The sequence below is a fragment of the Neolamprologus brichardi genome, chromosome 11, assembly GCF_056152115.1.
Source record: "Neolamprologus brichardi isolate AB-2024 chromosome 11, ASM5615211v1, whole genome shotgun sequence".
Taxonomy (NCBI): domain Eukaryota; kingdom Metazoa; phylum Chordata; class Actinopteri; order Cichliformes; family Cichlidae; genus Neolamprologus; species Neolamprologus brichardi.
In genome coordinates, this window is record NC_142114.1 from 21,133,384 (window position 1) to 21,152,036 (window position 18,653).

General features: G+C 38.7%; 1 protein-coding gene across 2 annotated transcripts; it reads right to left on the reverse strand.

Moving 5' to 3' along the window:
* Nucleotides 1–1,049: 1,049 nt before the first annotated feature.
* Nucleotides 1,050–16,528, reverse strand: thrap3a (thyroid hormone receptor associated protein 3a). 2 transcript variants are annotated; one of them, XM_035908180.2, is made up of 11 exons: nucleotides 16,390–16,528; nucleotides 11,526–11,670; nucleotides 8,157–9,074; nucleotides 6,871–7,542; nucleotides 6,601–6,773; nucleotides 6,298–6,409; nucleotides 5,930–6,014; nucleotides 4,549–4,730; nucleotides 4,251–4,440; nucleotides 3,915–4,058; nucleotides 1,050–2,483 (listed from the first exon to the last, which is right to left on the reverse strand). In XM_035908180.2, the coding sequence occupies exons 2-11, from the start codon at nucleotides 11,645–11,647 to the stop codon at nucleotides 2,244–2,246; spliced, it is 2,838 nt and encodes a 945-aa protein (XP_035764073.1). In that variant the 5' UTR covers nucleotides 11,648–11,670; nucleotides 16,390–16,528; the 3' UTR covers nucleotides 1,050–2,243. The 2 variants fall into 2 exon arrangements, with proteins under 2 accessions (XP_035764073.1, XP_006791755.1); XM_006791692.2 differs by lacking the exons at nucleotides 11,526–11,670; nucleotides 16,390–16,528 and adding an exon at nucleotides 10,104–10,169.
* Between the last annotated feature and the right edge of the window lie 2,125 nt (nucleotides 16,529–18,653).

Sequence of the window (18,653 nt, forward strand, 5' to 3'; positions counted from 1 at the left end):
ACAACTGTAAATGTGTTTGTAGTAATAATTTTTACAGTTACAGCCAAAATATACTGTGATTGCTTTTTATATAATGTAAGTTAGTTGCATTAACAAAGACCCTTATCTTTTCCTTTAACGCAGTTAATAGGTCACTGGCTTTAGTCAACAGACAAGATGAGCTCCATTACTTCCTCAGTTTCCATTTTGAATGTTGCCAAACAAGTCAAGTTATCATTATTTCCAACTTCACTTAGACCAGTGGGGGAGTTTGAGTTGCGCACTATCCAAATGTTTAGGGAACGTTTTGGACGAATATCCCACTCTAGCCAAGCCAGGGAGGTATCTGATCAGTCACTATTTATCAGTGTGACAAAGAGCTCCACTATGCAACCAAATAATATGAGCAACAGGAAGAAACTGGGCAGAGACAGCATGGAGTTAGGCTTTGTTTTTAAAGAATGTTGTATTAACCTAATCATTGAATGACAAATATCCATAGTATTTAAAACATCCTTACTTTATATTTAGTGCCTTAATATTTTTTATTTCACTGTAGTGGTGAAAAATGAATCAATTAGTACAAACTGACACTTTTTACTTGGTGAATCCAGTCACTTTTGACTTCAACCTGCTCTGAAACAGTAATTGGTTGATAGGTTTGGTTGGATGGGATGTGCACAGGCACACTGTAGCTTTAGGCTGTTGTTTATTCAACTCCCAGTGACTTACAGGGATTTGATTGCTTTGATTGAAGCAGGTGATTTTGGCCTTTAGTCAAAAAAAAAAAAAAGGGTTGTAACCAAATCGGCTCCACCCTGATAGGCTCTTACCAATATTATGAAAGTAAAGTGCAAAGTGTGGTTCACTCATAGCACACAAACATAATATTTTTAGGCCACACCGACAATAGGTACTTCTTATTGATTCATGAGCCAGCCTAAGTATGTTTAAGAGCCCCATGGTGTGTGGACCCTGGGAGCACTATCATTTCCATAGACAGTGGTAAATAATGATAAGCTAAAAGACTGTAAAGATGCTTTTTAATTAAAGACACATACAGACAAATGTCAAAGTAATCAGTGTTTCTTTAATTTACAGTCTCTAAGAAAACAAAAACAGTGACCACAACTATTTAAAATATGCAATATTCCCTAAGAAGTCAACCTTAAAATTTTAATCTGTAGGCCTATAACATACGCAAGTAAGACCAGTGCACCCACAGCAAGGTATACTTTCACTTGCATAAATGAGCCTAGAAACAAATAACATTGATATGCACAGAATAAACATTCCTGTTCTGTTTTACAAACTTGGATAGACTCTAGACTAAAACTTTTAACTACTTCTCTCATTGCGTTAGCAGTTGCACACAGTTAGCATCACTGCTAAAACCTGTTTGGTTAAATAAAAGCTTGCAAACATAAAAATGACAATACAATCTATAGCAGTGAAAACAAATTCTCTGTTACAATCGAAGTCAGAATCCTGCGTGGCCAAGTACAAATACCAAAATTAAAGTCTTTGCAGAAAGAAAATCACTATCAATATTGTACACTAAAGTGGTATCCAAAAACAAGCTAAAGCTACTATTCGGATAGTAAAATGTTTCACAAGCTTGTTAAAAGGCTTTTAGCTAGTGCTGTAAAATGGTTGTATGCTTTATAATGACAGACTACAGGGCACAATCTATGACCCTGTGCAGTTTGGTCCCATTGTCAGATCAGTGTTATTTCTGCCAAATTGGCTGGACTGTGGTGTTTTATGTCATCACCAACAACATACTTATTGCCGAGACATAGCTCATAAAAACATAACATATAGTCACTGTTTGCAAATTAAATTAGATTTTAATATATTTGCAGTACAATAATTTATCTTGTTGCCTAGCTGATTTGATCAAAAATGTGCAGTTCTTTTTTGTGTTCATTCAAAAATGCAAGTTATTTTCTAACCATCCAAACCAAAAAAGTGTAAATATTAATATAATGCTGCATGAAAGAGATTTCAATTTACCAAAATAAAGCAAAAGCATAAAACTTTAAACTTGACAAGAAACTGCATTTCACTCTTAAACAGCGCTTTTACTAGTCTTGATGTAGGAAATGGTTGTGTCAAGTCTGAAGAAGTGAAATTAAAGTAATATGTTTCATAGGAATATCTTAAAACATTTAATCTGCATTTATTGATCCATTGGATAAAATCACTCAGTCAGATCTTGTGAGAACACAAAAGATAAGATTTTCTGCAGATTCCTTTGCTGCTCAGATGTTCTCTCCATCAACTTCTGCCCTCTTATGGTCCTGTTCTGTCTCTTCTCTCTGCATGCCACCTTGCTCGTCATTGACCTGGAATTTATCGAGGCCCCATTTTGGATAGATGATATTGGGGCCCCCAGTGGCTTTGCGGATAAGGAACCTCGCTCTTCCACGAGTTAAATTTCCCCTCCCTCGACCTCGATTGTCTGTCCACTTGCATTCTGACTCTTCATCTCTGTCATCGTGCTAAAAATGTGGGAGAATGTGAGAGACATATGTCAAGGCTCAAATTCAACACATTAAATGCTGAAGCTGAAAAACAGTTTTTTGAAAAATCTATGTTAGCCATATGATCAGCTAAATACCATTCAAAGGAGAGAGTAGTCAGTTTATTCACTAACCAGGCTGCTAGCTGTCGCTAGGCAAAATCAGCCACAAAGAGGGTGCTACACCAGAAATCTCCCTGTGATCCTTATGGTTACTAGCAGACTATAGCAATTTCTCATAGTTGCATTGAAGACTGAACACTTGTTACTACTCGCTGAGTGGTAGTGAAAAAGAGCAATGCAAACCTGAAGAACAAGAACAACTTTCCTTTTAAGGGTCAGATGTTTCTGGATTTTTGTTACACTTTTCACTACTGCTAAGCTAGCAGTCGCTTTATGGTTTGGCGGGCAAATTACAGGTCACCGTGGCAACTTCATAATGCCAAATCAAATCAAATCACTTTTTATTCTCATGTCACATGTGCAGGTACACTGGTACAGCACATGCGAGTGAAATTCTTGTGTGCAAGCTTCATAAGCAACAGAGGTGTGCAAAATGCAATACAATAACATAAGAACAAGGCTAAAGCTGTTTGGTAGGGCACCATGCCTTCTTTGAAAGCACCTTTACTTTCATTGAGTGACTGCATGCAACCACTCACCAACTAGCCAGAGAAGATAAATTTTCTTCCCTGGTGAGGTAAGGGGTTGACGACTCTGCTCTAGGCCTGCATGATTGGGTCGTTAGCAACTGATTTCACAATGACACCAGCAACCACTTGTTAACTTGTTGGGGAATGCACATTTTTCCACAGTGACCAGTGGTTGCCATGAAGTTACTGGCAGGTCTATAACCCAATGTAACTGAGGTATAAATGGTTAAGCTGATGGATGGCTGAATGGACAGATTTTCACATTTTGAATTTGATGCCAACAATGTAGTAAAATCATGACAGGGACATGTTTACCACCATTTGCATCACCTCTTCTTTTAACAACCCTTCTAAGCATTTGGCAGCTGCTTGATATATAATTCCAGCTGGTCAACAGTTTAGTCCTCCTTAGTCATATTCATGGCTTCATAATGCTCCATATGTCGGACGAATAGATGTGGAATGCAGCCAGGCCGCTTTAGCACCGGGACTTGTTTACTGTGGAGCCATGCTGCTATTAATAAACAGAATAGGGTTCGGCGCTGTTTTGCTAAATTAAGCCAACCATACATTGCTTCAAAACCTGTATGTATTGTTCAGCATTTTTTTCAGACCCTCAGTTTTCACTAGATGTGCAGTTTAAATGTTTGGCAAATAATTATATGCTTCTATTGTTTACATTTAACACAGCATCTAAATATTTTCAGAAATCAAGGTTGACAAAATAAGGAAAGAGATAAGGAATGAGAAAACCTTACCAAGTAATATTTTTTGCTCTTGGGAGTATATTCTGGGTTCCAGTCTTCACTTTTTTGGTGTACAACCATGCTTACAGGATTACTGTGTGAAATGTTACCCTGATAGTTCCCTTTGCTCCAGTTCCTTCCACGTATTCTTACTTGCTATAATTGGAGAAAAAGAAAAGATGCTCAAAATATGCATAGCGATACATAGCAAACTGTCTATGATGGGATATTTACATTATAAATTATATAAATTATATAATATAATAAATTATATAATGTATAATGTAAATTATAAATTTACATTATATTGCAGATATTACAACAAATCAAGCTTTTTATTGGTCTTACAAATCCTCCATGTGGATGTCCACTTTCAGCTGAACCTGATGATTCCCTTTGGCCCAGTCGGTTTTTATTAAAGTCTCCATTTTTTGAATCAGGTTTCTCTTGGGGTAAGCCTTCATCTTTGTTAGATTTGGAGGATGAGGAAGATGAGGATGAAGTGGAGCGAGAACGTTTCTTCTTCTTCTTGCTTTTCCTGCACAAGGATTATCATGCAAGCAAATTCTTTACATGCAGCTGTTTATAGTGCAAGATGATTATGTCATCATAATGGTAGATACAAGTACAGAACAATTGTGCATACTTTGATTTCTTGTGGTATTTATGGAAGTTTTCCACAGATCTTTCTCTGCTAGAATCTGGGGAATCTCCCACATCTCTTCCCTGATCCTCGTTATAATATCTTTCATGGGTCGAATATTTTTTACGGCGTTCAATATCCAAGCGAAGGTCCATTGGGTCACCCTTGATTTTTTCCCCTCCATCCTGAGCAAAATCAAAACAGAACACAATGTCGTGGATAGACTTTGGATTAGCATGTGGAGGGCTGTCAGTCTTCTCTGAGCTAAGCGGATTTGTAAACTAAATAGTGAAGTGCAGGGAAAAAGGGCAAAAACCCAGGAGACAACCAGCTGGCATGAATAAAACCAAGCTATTTTTGAGTGAATTTTGAGTGCATTTAATAGGCCAAGCCAGTAGTTTTGCATGTTTTTAGTGTTTCCTAAACATCTACTTTTCCAAATCTTGTGTTTTGATGATCAAATTTTACATGACTTCCTGGTCACAAAAGTCTTCATAATTTCTTTAGATAGGTGGTTCAGCACAGTTAACATGTAGCCTTATCCATCCAATCTATTCAACAGCAATAAAATATCCAGCAACAGATTCACATATTTAAATTCCTGAACTTCAGCAACATCACATACTCGTGTTTTTCAAAACACAAAGATTTGTTAAACTTTCAGGCCATAACAAGTTGAAATCATGTCATATCTTATCATATAGTTATCATGAACCAACACCAATGGATGGCAGGAAGAAATCAGAAAAAGATTTGCCTCGGGTTTGGAAAACATGTGGGAAAAATGCGTGTTTACACTTTTATCCAAGTGTAAACATGGATAAAACATGCAAAACCACCAGTATGGCTCTTTCACAACAGTGACAGACAAGGCATGTGATTGTTCATGCTAATTTCAGTTTACTCAGTACTTAGTATTTGCTCTGCATGTTTGAGAGCTGACCAGATGTATCCATGCGCATCAATAAAGAAATACTATGATGGTTTACTCAGAATGTTAAGCAAGTAAACGTAAGCTCAGGTACATGAAGTGCTTGCTGTTGGTTATTTCCGTTCCTTATTTTTTTAAAAGAATACTTACGAAGACGATTGCTTAGAGTCCCTTGAACAGCTTTGGCACTGAGGCTTCCATTTTTGACCTTATTTGATTCATTAGCCTTGGTCAGGCTTGTGCCCACAATACAACCCATTCACCATGTGAGGCAATATAACAAACAGCAAAGTCAAAGTGCCTTATTTTGCATTTGCTTTTCTTAGACTTGAGCATCTCCCTTCAAGGAAAGCCATGGGCTTTCAGAGAGTGCAGTCTAAAGGCATGTGGCTTTCTCACTTGTTTGAAGTTGTCTTATTCCAATATACTTCATACGTCAAAATGTTCAGTCACCTTGTAAGTGCCATCCTCTGAGCTTTTCATCGCCTCAAAAAGTTGAGGGTGTTTCTTAAAAGCACTTGGTGAAACATCGATTCGCCTGCAAGAAAGAAATCAAGATGGGATAAAAGAAATGCAAGACACGTGCCATAACAAACAAACGGTCAGCAACACTGAACTGGAAAGACAACACAAAACAGAAAAAAAGAAAACTGCTGGGAAAGTAAAACTGACCTCCACCAAGCATGAGAACAAATAAGCCAAGATAATCTGTAGATTATCAGGGAGGAAAGGTGAGAAAAAAATACCTGAAAGCTGTTAAAAGAGGAGGTGAAGCCACAGCACACTGAAGGTGAGAGGGGTCACTCAATAGGCGACTCTACCTGTGTATCTCTGGACTTTTTCTTGGCTTCATCATTTCCTTCTCTGCAGCTTGTCTTTGGTACAAGGTGAATCGCTCATTTAGAGTCATGCCAGAAGATGGAAAGTGCTGAGCTGATTTGGTAACAAAGTAAGAAGCAAAAGCTATGGTTACGTCACATTTTATTCAAGAGGCCATTGTGAATAATAATGCTGAAAATCAGTCAAGACAAAATATTTGATTTTTCTATGAATTGTGCATCATAGAGGGTATGGAGGGTAATGATTTGCAATAGCTTGATATGGTTTAGACACAGAAGTCTCACCTTTGATGTGGTGAACAATGGTGACAATGTGCTGAGCAAACAGCTCAGAGGGACTTCTTTGTAACTGTGCAGCCTTTACATGCTGGAAGATGGAGCGAAATTCCTGATCCTTTTTAGAGGACTGCACAAGGTCCTGAGACAACTGTCGCTCTTCAGCTAAAATATCTGAAGAACTGAAATGATAAGTTCTTTAGTCTCTTGAATTTCTTTTGAATGAATAATGACATAACGTTAAAAAACGAATTATTGAACCTATTGAACGAGGCTCACCTTATCAGGCTATCTCCGAGGAAATCCATTCTAACATTAAATTTTGCTTCCTGTTTTCTTGAGGACATGACAGGCGGGTCCTCTACACTGACCTCAAACATGTGTCTGTCAGAGTTCCTCCGCAATGGTGGTGTAGGAGATGGGATAGATGGAGATTCTGCCGTCTTCCTGGCTTTACAAATCAAGTCTGGGGACAGTTCTTTGAATTTTCCCGTTAACTCCCTTTTGGCAGCGGCAGTGGCTGCTGTTTTATCCTGCTTTCCACTGAGATAAAGCTCCTCTGCCGTGGCATCTTTGTCACTATTAGCAAACTTCTGCCATTTCGCAAAGCACTCTTCAAAATGTTCTCGGGCTGATGGAGCGACCTTGGTCTTTGGCTTACAGGACACTTCTCCATTATTCCAATTTTTTGGAAGAGATTTAAATTGAGGCTTAATGATCATCTCATCCTCTTCTTCCCCATCAGCAGACAGAAATGGTGAGGCTTTGAAAAAGCTGTTCAGAGACACTCCAGCATCATTATTCTCTTTGTATTTTCTTGATACAGAATCGGAGACAACTACAGAAGCTTTGCCATTTACTTTCTCTTGTTCCATTTCCATACAGTTTGCTTCTGCGTTCCTGGCATTTTCTGAAGCAGATTTAGCTTTAGCTTTAGCTTCCTCCCAAAACCTAAAGAAGAAAAAAGAGATAAAAAGCTCTGTCTAACTCGAAAACCTGATTGTGAGACAGCTGCAAAAATGAAAATAACAGTGAAAAGCATTTTTATCAGGGAAGCACTTTAGTAATGAAAATAAAGAAGAAGAAGGATGTTGTTTTCACTTAGAAAACCTTTAGAATTCCTGTAAATGGATACAGTAGCTGAAGATTACAAAGTTTATAAAATGCAAATATGAAATGGTTGTGTAGTTTACCCAAAGTAAAGCTCAAATGAACCTGCTGTCCATTATTGGACTACCAAAAGTATATTTGTAATGGCTTCTGGTACATTTGCCTGATGTGGACTTTTTTTCATTGTTTATTGCCGCACCACTGTCTGCTCAGCTTTGATACATACTCTGTTACATGTCCTGCACACACAGCCGAGCCAGGCTACTTATTTGTAATAGATTTCTAACTAATTTGTAACTATATTGCTGGAAAACCTAATCTATCCATTAATATGGAATCAAACCCAAAAATCCACAATCTGCATTATGTGAGGCTCCAAACAGAAGAACCAAACAACAATTTGTGTTTCATGTTACTAAAAATTGTCATGAGTGTAAACATAAAATTGGTCTTACTTCCTGAATGCAATGGAGATTGCTGTTTTATCTCTATCCAGGTAGTCTTCTTTGGAGATGTCAAAGCTGGAAAGGATTTGATTTAGACCTTCATTTGAAGGTTTTTTAGTCGAGGATGAACCACACACCATCTGCCAGGTGGGGGTGCCATTGGGTGTGATGCCTGTGTTTTTAGTGGGGCTAGACTGGTTAGCCGTTTGGCTGCTCTGACCAACAGTAGCAGCAGAGCCTGCCAGCGGACTGTTTTTCTTTGGACTGCTGCTGTAGTTTGTCAGGCCTTTCCAGTTCCCCTCAGTTTTCCCACCGCCAGCACCTTCTATATCATCTCCTGCCAATAACTCAACACACTCCCCTGACTCATCCTCTCCCTCTCCTCCCATTTGAACGTCCTTCGAAGCCAGCTGCTCATCTTTCACATCTTTTGAGGTTTGGTTAGCGAGCAGCGAGGCCGGCCTGCATTTAGGAGAGGAGGAGTGTGATGAGGCAGAAGAATGCTGCGAGTGTCTGGATAAAGGAGAACAGGATTTGTCGGACTGGTGAGATTGACCATGAGGGGAGGTCCCACAGTGTTTCTGAGAGCGTCCTTGTGAATGGTTTTGATACTGTTTCTGTTGCCAATGCTGTTGCTGTTGTTGTTTCTGATGATTCTGTTGCTGTTTTTGAGGATGCTGCCTGAAATTCTTCCAGTTCTGATGATAGTTGTTGTTATTGTAGCCACGTCCACCTCGTTGGTAGCGTCCACGTGGGAAGTAGCCCCGTCCTCGACCCCTGAAGTTATAAGGCCTACGGAAGCCGCGGTGATAGCCCCGGAAGTCCCGGTTGTTCTGGTAACCTCGCGGATATTTCTTCTCCCGGTTATAGGATGGAGAATAAGATCTTGATCTTGATCTTGACCTTGACCGAGACCGAGATCTAGAGCTGTGAATGAATAAAGAAGACAACGAAAACATTACGTTTATTTCTACAGAGTTTGATATAGATACATTTTCTCAATAATGTATTGCCTCCAAAATAGAAACAGTAGATCTTATGTGAAACAACACTACCAGAAACTATAAACCACCTACAATTAACAGTTTAGAGCTGAGACAGACAGATGCTTGGTTAATATAAAAGGGAAAAAAGGCGGAGCATATTTGCTTTGGCTCAGTGACATACAAAACTAGGAGTACTTGGATGATTGCTTACAACTGTTTAAAAAAAACAACGTTTATTGCTGGTCTGAAAAATTGAAATGACATATCTATTCATAACTATTCAAATTCTAGGGAAGTTTACAGAAGAAAAACACACAGCTCCTATTATTCAGGATCATTTTGAAAATAATAACAATCCTTAATATTTTGAAACAAATGTTTTGAAAATAATCCTTAAATTCTGTGACGATGTATAACACTTGAATATATGTTATTATGATAGCACATGGAGAACGCAACATGTTGCGGAGCATACTGCAAGGTCAGATTAGACCACAGGGTGGCGCTGCTGCACTTCCAATAAAAAGCCTTCCACAGCACGCTAGCCTTGACTTTTTACCAGGGCTTCAGATTATAATAGTCTGTTCTTCAGTTTTCTCAAATCAGCAATTTAATCAGAACAACATGCTTTTCAAAGTACATTTCAACACTGTGTCCACAGCTGTCCACTGTCATATTTGAGAGTATAATTGTTTCAGACTTCAAAGTAGTAGTGCAAAGTATCTACTGCTACTTGTATTTAACTGCATCTTCAGCAGCTTTTATAAAGGATGCATTTCTCACCACCAACTTCTTAAAATGTTAAGAGTATGAAGTGATTTACAAATAATTAAAAATCTAAAAAATGCAGCAGAGCAAAATTCTAGATTAATGAATTAAAGCTGTGCCAAAGTACATGCAAACATAATATTAAACTAGATAAATGAACTTAAATTTTTAAAAAAAGAAATAAGAGAAGCATGTAACTCACCTAGTGTGCTTTCTCATTGGAATACAGAGGCAGCGCAATGAGCAGCACTGCACAGTGCGAGCTACAAATACTGCATCTCCTCTGCCCAGCTCTGGTGGAACAGGGAGTCACATGGACCGTATAAGGGTGGGAAATCTACTACTGCCTGAATTCTTTGACTCTATGCCTGCCAGTTAAAAGGGCTTTTCAGCACGTTTGGAGAGGATTAATGACAGAATATTGTGTCACACATGGCCAATCTGTTCCACCAAATTGTTGTGGATATTATTTTCTTTCAGCTTCCTGCTATGACTTGTCAGTGAGTAAAAAATTGGCCAAGCGAGAGCTCAGACCATGTTCCTCTGTAAACTGTGGCTCTAATTACTAAGTGTGTTATAGCAAGATCAGGTAATGTTGGAAAGATAGAGTTTAAGCTTCACACTGGCAACATTTGACAACATGTTTCCACCCAGCAGACTGTCAAACCTGCACCTTTAAATGCTCTTTAACCTGACAACTGTTTCTTGTTCTGATATGCTGCCCATGTAAAACATGCAGGAAATTAACTATTTATTTGTGCGTGCGTGCGTGCGTGCGTGCCTGCGTGCGTGCCTGTGTGTGTGTGTGTGTGCGCAGAGGGTGGCTTTTTTCTGTTTTTGTATTTACATTTTTGTTGTTTTCAAACTTGTACAAAGGTGTGCATTCACACTTTTCCAGTCCTGTTTTGCCTTCCCACAAAGCCATTTGCACACGTGCAAGGTAGCTTCAGGAAGAGTAGACCATTAAATTCCTTCCATGACTCTTATTTATGCTAATTTTAATACAAGCTGTAACACTGCCAGGAAATGAGCTAGCCTGTCATTTTATTGCCATTCGGGCGTCACTCTACCAGTAGCGGCAAAGGCATCAGACTGAAGCCTTACTGTTTCTTAAGAAGGCACATCAAAGTCAGCAGAAAACCCTTCAGTCAAAGCTTCACGACATAAAAGCACATCAACAAAATGCCTTTCAAAATACTGTGAAATGTGGTACAAAACATGCCCATATGCCACTGTGCAATATTATATTAGACTACCTTAACTAAATTCACTAACCGGGAGCTGAACTCTCAAATATTAATTTCCTGTGGATACAGAGCCTGACTCAAGAGTTTGGGTAGGACTCAAAGGCTCTAATATGCTCCACCAGCTCTGTCTATTCATGTGAAAACCAAACTCTTTAAATCCTACAGATGGCAATCAAAGATACACAAAAATACACAGTGTGTTTCCAGTCAGCCACAAGAAGATTTGCTACACAAAACAGATGAAAATGGATCTCAAGAATGAGTTTTTAAATTTTATTTTAATAACACAGATCTGGCAACTAGGGTGGAACTTTAGCAATCAAGGCAAATGCAGCTTATCCGCTAACAAGCTGTTGCAAACGGAAGATCGCTCATACCTATAACGGTGCTTCCTGGACCGAGACCTGGAGCGACTCCTGGAGCGGGAGGTGGAACGGGATCTTGACCTGGACCTCGAGCGGCTCCGAGATCTCGAGGCTGATTTTGTGGATCTGGACATCACTGCACTCAGCCTACCTCTAGCTGTGACACAAAAATGTTTTACAGTCAAGTTAGGATTGCTGAATATGTTTGCGGTACGCCTGTTTAAAAAAGAATTATGACATCACCTGTTCATTTGCAGGAACAATTGGATGAACAATAAAAGAAAGGATAAACAAATTTCAGGAAAGCCGGGAGTCAAAAATCCCTTAAATGAAAATGTCCAACAGAGATAAACCTTCCAAAATGAGCTTCAAAAACAGTCTGAAAGAAAAAGCTGCATGAAGAAAAACACCAGCTGTGAAAAAGGAAGAGGCCAATCTGTAATCTGTAGTGTAAGGTTTAAACAGAAGGAGTTTTATTTATGTCACTCATCATTTGCATAGAGGGCTGTCTTCTATCAGTCACCTGACTAGTTATTTTTTCAGCCTACCAAAAATATTATAAAACAATTATTCAGAAATAATAATATAATAACAATATAATATTATTATGATAAATAATAATATAATATACAGTTATTAGTATCATAGATTTTTAGGTTAGGCAGATTCTTACAGGTTATATATATATATATATATATATATTTATATTTATATTTATATTTACATATATATATATATATATATATATATATACATCTGTAAATATAGAGATATGTTGTATATGTTGACCAGACTCACTGAGTGTATGACATATGAGAATCTGAATCAGAGAGACTTTATTAATCCCAGAGGGAAATTGAGTTGTCATAGCAGCAAATATATAACAAACATCAAGCACTCATATAAAATGAGCGTAGAAACAGAGATATTCATAAATATTAAGATAAATAGATAAATATAAATATAGGTATAAATATACATATACATATAAAATATAGAGACATTAAGATGTGCTAGAGATGCTGCGTACAAGGGATTATTCTGAGGAAGTCATAAAAGCCATGCTAACCATGTTAAATGCAAAAGCTGCTACTTGCATTTTTACACCACAGCATCGTATGTTTTCAAGTGTAAATCTATTCACATAAAATGCATGGTAACACAAGCCTCGTTTAGTGTTTTTTTTGTCTTTCCCCTTTTCATAACTTATAAAGAGCTCTCATTACTGTTACACTTGCCCCTTGCCCGGTCCTTTGTTAAACCTACACCATGCCCAGCTAAAACAGTTGATTTCCTCTGCAGCTACATAGAAATTTGCTTGTGGTTAATGCTCTGCTGTGAATCCGACACCACAGAGATGTTCTCACTGGATGTTCTCACTACATGGTCTGCACACACCGACCTCAATGTACATTAAACTTCAAAGGATGACTCTTCTGAAATCAGGGCTATGCTTGCAAACTTCCCGAATTGCACTTTCATAGTGAGAGGAGGAGTTTAGTAAGAGTCTAGTGTATTCCCTTCCAAGGCCCACAGGGAAATATCTGTGCCATATGATCCTCAGAGTACAGTAAAAGCTAGGGATCAAATAATTGATCTTTCATTATGAGAATCATCTTCAGAGATTTAGGAAGGAGGAAATTGCAAGCTACACATGGCATGGATTACAAAAGCACCGAACGCTATCACATGGTAGTCCCAGCGTGCATCCCCGCTACTATTTTGGAGAGTATCGAAATAGATCCAATCCCTCCCACCCCCACCCAACTCTTTCACGTGCTCTATGAACTTCCCACTTCCCTCATTTTTGGCAGCTTGTTTTTTGGCCTTCAGAGAATAATTTCCTGAACGTCCAACCTAAATAAAGAGTTAACGCTGAGTTTAGCCTAATGTACACATTTCAGCAAAGGCAGACAGATGTGGTTCTTTGCAGCATCTGGTGGCTAAACAGTAAAATCAATTACTTTTTCATATTAGCTTTTGAATGAGTTTCAGCAGAAACTATGCACAAAAGATCACTACAAAGCTGTGGTTACTCATTGCATTAAGACTGCGTTATTATCACACCACAACCTCATTTCAGCATCACGTGTGCATAAAATTAGATGTGTGACCATAACATTGTTCTTCCCTGTAGCCGGTAGAATAAGACAACGAGATCTGTTTCGATAGCGTCACCCTGAAAGTTCAATTGATAACCAGCTGCAGCTGTCTGTGCTCCACAATGTGTGGTCGACAGTCTAATCACTGAGATTGCACCCTCTTTGAAAGCCTGTAGGCAGTAGGCCTTTAATCTCGAACTACTAGATTTCTGAACACCATTACTCTTACTGACACACATGCATGCAAATCCACACAAATGTTATTACCAGTATGTTTATGTCTGCTTCCTCATCCATATCTTAATAATGAATCTATCATTATGTATTTGACATCCCCACTACATTTGTGTCAACAACTTAGATTATTTTCATTATTTGTTTGCTCATAAGCAAATTCAAGGTTAAGGTCTAACTTGAGTCTTCCTGGTTTCAATCCAGAGTTTTGAGGGGGGTTTTCATAGCAAGGTTTCTGTAACAAACACAACAGGAACAGCATGCAAAACTAGAAAAGCAGGTCTGCAGTCCAACTGCTAGAGAAGCAATGATGGTGAAGCGTGTGTAGAACGATGTGCTAAATAGACGTGCTTGAAAAATGAACAACATTAAAAGGTCTGTTTAACACTGTCTGGTATTCATGTGGATACACACACACACACACAAACACACATGCTATTAAGGCTCCCCTTGGAGCAGTGAATGACAGCTGTGTAATCCTCATCAGCTGTTTATTTCATATAACAGCAAAAGTAGCTCTGATAAACAATGGTACAGCAACATGATACGTAGCTCAAAGCATATGAGAAGAAACGCTCAATCATCTGCCCTATCATTAAGACTACCATGCCACAGTGGCAGCTGGAATCACATTTGCTATCTATATGTGCCCCCGAGACACTCTTCTCTCTATTTCCGAAAAAGCCACAGCAACTGTCACTGGTACAGTGTTTGGTTATTGACGTGTGGCAGTCCCTTTTAGTATTCCCTTAAGGCGCTTCACAGAGCAGTTGATGGATAACAAAGTCACTGACAGGCAGCACAATTTAAGATTGGGATTAATAGTTGAGCTTTCTTAGGAGGTTAATATCTTAAAAAAAGATAAAGACTGTTTCTCTAACAGTCATCTGACATTTGTTTGACATTAAGGAGCTACTGTTGCTGCTCGAAAGACAAATGAGATTTCCTGCAGCATTATTCTCTAGTAATGATCAACAACGACAGATCAGGACGCTGTTCGACTTGGCACTGAGCTTTACCACAAGCAGCTTCAGCTAGCTTTCTGCAAAGCACTAACCAGACGTCACACGAGGGGGAAGTTTTGTTTTAAAGTATTTTTTTTCGTGCAGTTATACTGTCATGACAACAATCGGTAGTTTAGAGACTAACAAATGCCACTGGATAGCGTTTTTGGCCCATATAATCCTGCCTGTAAAAAAATGGCAGCCGGCAGAGTGTCACAGTGGCATCCTTACAATCACATGCTTGCAGTTGTCTGTCATCACCACAGTAATGGACCTCTGCCGCATACAAGGGGGAACTCATCAGCAAAAGGTCCTCTCTATTTTGGTAAGTTGGGACCAGCCTGGAAAATCATGAGTTATACATTTACCTTATATTTCCAAAATACACTCAGCTGTTGTTTATGTTCTTGTGGGCTGGAATCTCCATACAAACCCAGCGGCGCTGCATTTGTTTTTGTTGTTAATTAAGTGGTAGAATTGTTTCATTTCTGTAAAAGTAGTAGTTTCTATGCTCATTAAAAAGAACATAAAAGAAGCCACCACAGTGATGGCAATCACAGAGATAGAGTTCACACAATATCGAAAAGGAAAGTAAATTACTTGTTATGTCATGTTATTCCCGGACAGCATATTTGGACACGGCACACCTTTGTGTTGTCAGTGTCTGTGTGTGTGTATGTGTGCTTTGTTTGCTAAGAAGGCTCAACCTCATAGAGGATGCCACAGTACAGCAGGATACAGGCTTGGTAGTATTTTCAAACCTTTTTTTTTTTTTTGCCTCTGTAGTCCATAGAAATAGATTCAAGCTGGATCTCAAACCCCAAACAGACAACTAGAGACGCAGTTCTTTCTGCTATATATGACTTGGCAGGCTTGATTCCAGTTTGGAGCTGTTTACTGTAGGTGGAGGGACAGCTTAGAGAAACGTGTAATCACAAAAGTCATTCTTTCATTGGGCTAACCACCAAAGACAACAGTCAGTCATCTGGTGAAATTAAATGGCTCACTTTACTTTAAGTCCCCATTAAATCTATGGTGGTCTGAGGACGCACGTTGGGAAACTAAAAAAAGGCTTAAGGGCTCTAACAGTGACAACCACTATATGCATCTTCAGATCATTTAGTGACAGGGGTGAGAGGCATATCCTCAACGAGACAGTCAATGCATTTCTGTGGCCTAGAAAACATTCATATACGCAGAAAAATTGGTTATTTAAACCAAGAGAAAGACAAGTCATCGTGATAAGGACTAGACCTCTGATGTTTTATTTGATTAATGAATATTTACAGCCTAGTTTGAAATTGCGGTTTATTCGCCGAGAAGGAACTTCACTTCGCGGCAAAGAAATTCATAGTATTTTTTTTTTTTTTGCGCCAGATGATTCATGTGCTGCTCAACTTCCCCTTCACTTACTGTACGCTACGTCTCGTATTACACTTCACAGCCTCTGAAAATTATAATAAAAATAAAAATTCTATTACATCTATTCGCTCTTCACAAAATTGTTGCTAAAAAATAGGAAAGACTAAGACTTACCGGGTCGGCGTTATATTTCAGTGTTGTCGCGTCACATTCAGGAACCCTGGTAAAATATAGTAGAAATGAGTGCAGACTTTTACTCCTTGGCGAACTCGTCTCTTCTATTGTACCCGACGGTGTGTATGTGTGTATGACAGTGTGTGTGTGTGTGTGTGTCTGCAGTGTTTAGAGGGAGGGTGTGTGACAGCTCCGTGCTGCTCAGAGGTTCATATTTCCTTCCGCCTTCTCGCAACGATTTGTCAAAACACCTTCGCTACCTTGCAGTGAACGAGATTGGAGTTCTGTAGTCAGTGGGTTATGATTAGGCTAATATGTCTGCTGTCCTATTAATGCAGTCATTTTTGTCGCTAAAGCCTAATCCACGACTACAATTCACTGTGCTAAACTTGTGTTCCTACTCGGAGTTGTCCCTGCTGCAGCTTCTGTCTTACACAGTGGTGTTTTGTGCAGTTTATTATAACTCCACTGTGCAGGTATTATATTTGAGCGGAGGGGGGGCTTCATTTAGGGACTTATCACTCGTTTTGAGCGCTAACCAGCTAGTTAAAAGCATGAGTACTAAAATCTGTTTTTGCTCTACTGCTTGTATTTTCAAGCGAGCCTGAACAGGTAATACTATGAAGTGATGTGTGCTGCCTGTATCTTTATCATTCCGGTACCGTATAATTCTCCGCTAATATCAGTCTGGTTTAAAAAAAAAATCCTTTAAAAAGTTGCCCTTTTCGCAGCAATAACTGATGATTTAAAAGATGGATGTGGTGGATCATAAAGTCGACCACTTGGATACTTAATCCAACTTTAGCTGTCTTTTGTAGAGCGCCTCAAGTGGTCACTGTAGGAACAGCAGGCTTTGGCCTTATCTTTCAGCTCTCGTGGTTGGCGCATAGTTTAAGCACTGAATGTTAGGTGCATGGCCAGTTTGACTGACAAGTGGATGCGGAAGCAGGCACCTGTAGCTACTTTTGGTCATGAAACTAGCACTTGATTGTGGTTGTGGTGCTCTTCAGAGCATTTTGAATGCAATTCCAGGGCAAAGAAAATGTGATTCTTCACGGTTAATCGCACTAACTACACACCCAAGGGTCTGTGCTCAAGCATTTGTAAGAAAAACTTTGAATTATATTTTTTATGCTACTTAGCACTAAACCGCAAACATGTGCACCTGTGTTGCACTCTTAGAATCTATTGATGCACTTTGCTATACACGTTTGCTACCATCAGCTGATATGATGCTCAATTAAGTGTCCACTTATGTTTAAAAATAAAGCCTCCTGTCCTTTCCAGATCATTCAAAAGCAATTGAGCGACTGAAGATTAAAATTTTGTATGTGAAACACACATAAGGTCCATTTCACTCCATATTTGATGTACTTGTTCAGTAAATTGAACCAGTAATTCCTGCAAATGCATTTGTAGTTGGCATAAAGCAACCACTGAAGAAACTAAGGGTGAGCCAACAATAAAAATAAAAGTGTGACGTATTATTTTCAGGGGACAAATTCAGTATTACTAAATAACCTGGCTTGTAATCGATTATTGTGAAATCAGCCCGGCTGTAAGAAATGCTGTTTTGAGTCAGCCCAACATAGTGAGTTTCATAACAACGGAGGGAAAAAAGGAGGACTGGCATTGGAAACAAAGTCTAATGGATTGCAGTTGTATGTATGACTAAGTCACTGGGAACAGAGGATCCATTCAGCTCCCTGAATGTTAATGAGATTCAGGTCATCTGTGCAATATTCAACAGAAGAAGTGTTTCTGACTTTATTGATATTAATTTAAAATAAAGACAATCTATGGTTTAAATATAAAATTAATGGTATGACTGATATGATATGTAGGACTGGATCTCTCAGGTTTTCCTTTTTAACCACTGATGATTTCCGACATCCACAAGCATTTATGTTCCATTTTTCCCATTAGCATTATAAAATATACACTAATATGAACACTTTTAAAATCTTACATTAACCTCTTTATCTATAACATTTTGCTTTTGATGTTATTTCTTGAATCTTTAGCACATAATGTAATATACTGTAGTACTAACTGTCAGCTGTTTTAAGGGAGTATCTTGGGTGCATTTATTTATTTTTTATTACAGACTAATTATTCACAAAACCCATCAATTCTGAGCTGAGGAGCATCCAAAAAGTCAAATAAAATAAAATAAAATAGGTCAGCCAGTAAGGCAGTTTTTAGAGGCTACACGTTAGTGGGATGTCTTTTCTCCTGTTCCCAGGATCCTTGATTTACATATT

What these genes read in the sequence shown, in the direction of transcription:
- thrap3a (XM_035908180.2), bottom strand. Translation starts at nt 11,647, where the DNA reads ATGTCCAGATCCACAAAATCAGCCTCGAGATCTCGGAGCCGCTCGAGG. An exon ending in ATCTCCATTGCATTCAGGAA is followed by an intron (nt 7,543 to 8,156) that starts GTAAGACCAATT and finishes TTTCTTCTTTAG; the next exon opens with GTTTTGGGAGGAAGCTAAAG. An exon ending in AAATACCACAAGAAATCAAA is followed by an intron (nt 4,441 to 4,548) that starts GTATGCACAATT and finishes ATCCTTGTGCAG; the next exon opens with GAAAAGCAAGAAGAAGAAGA.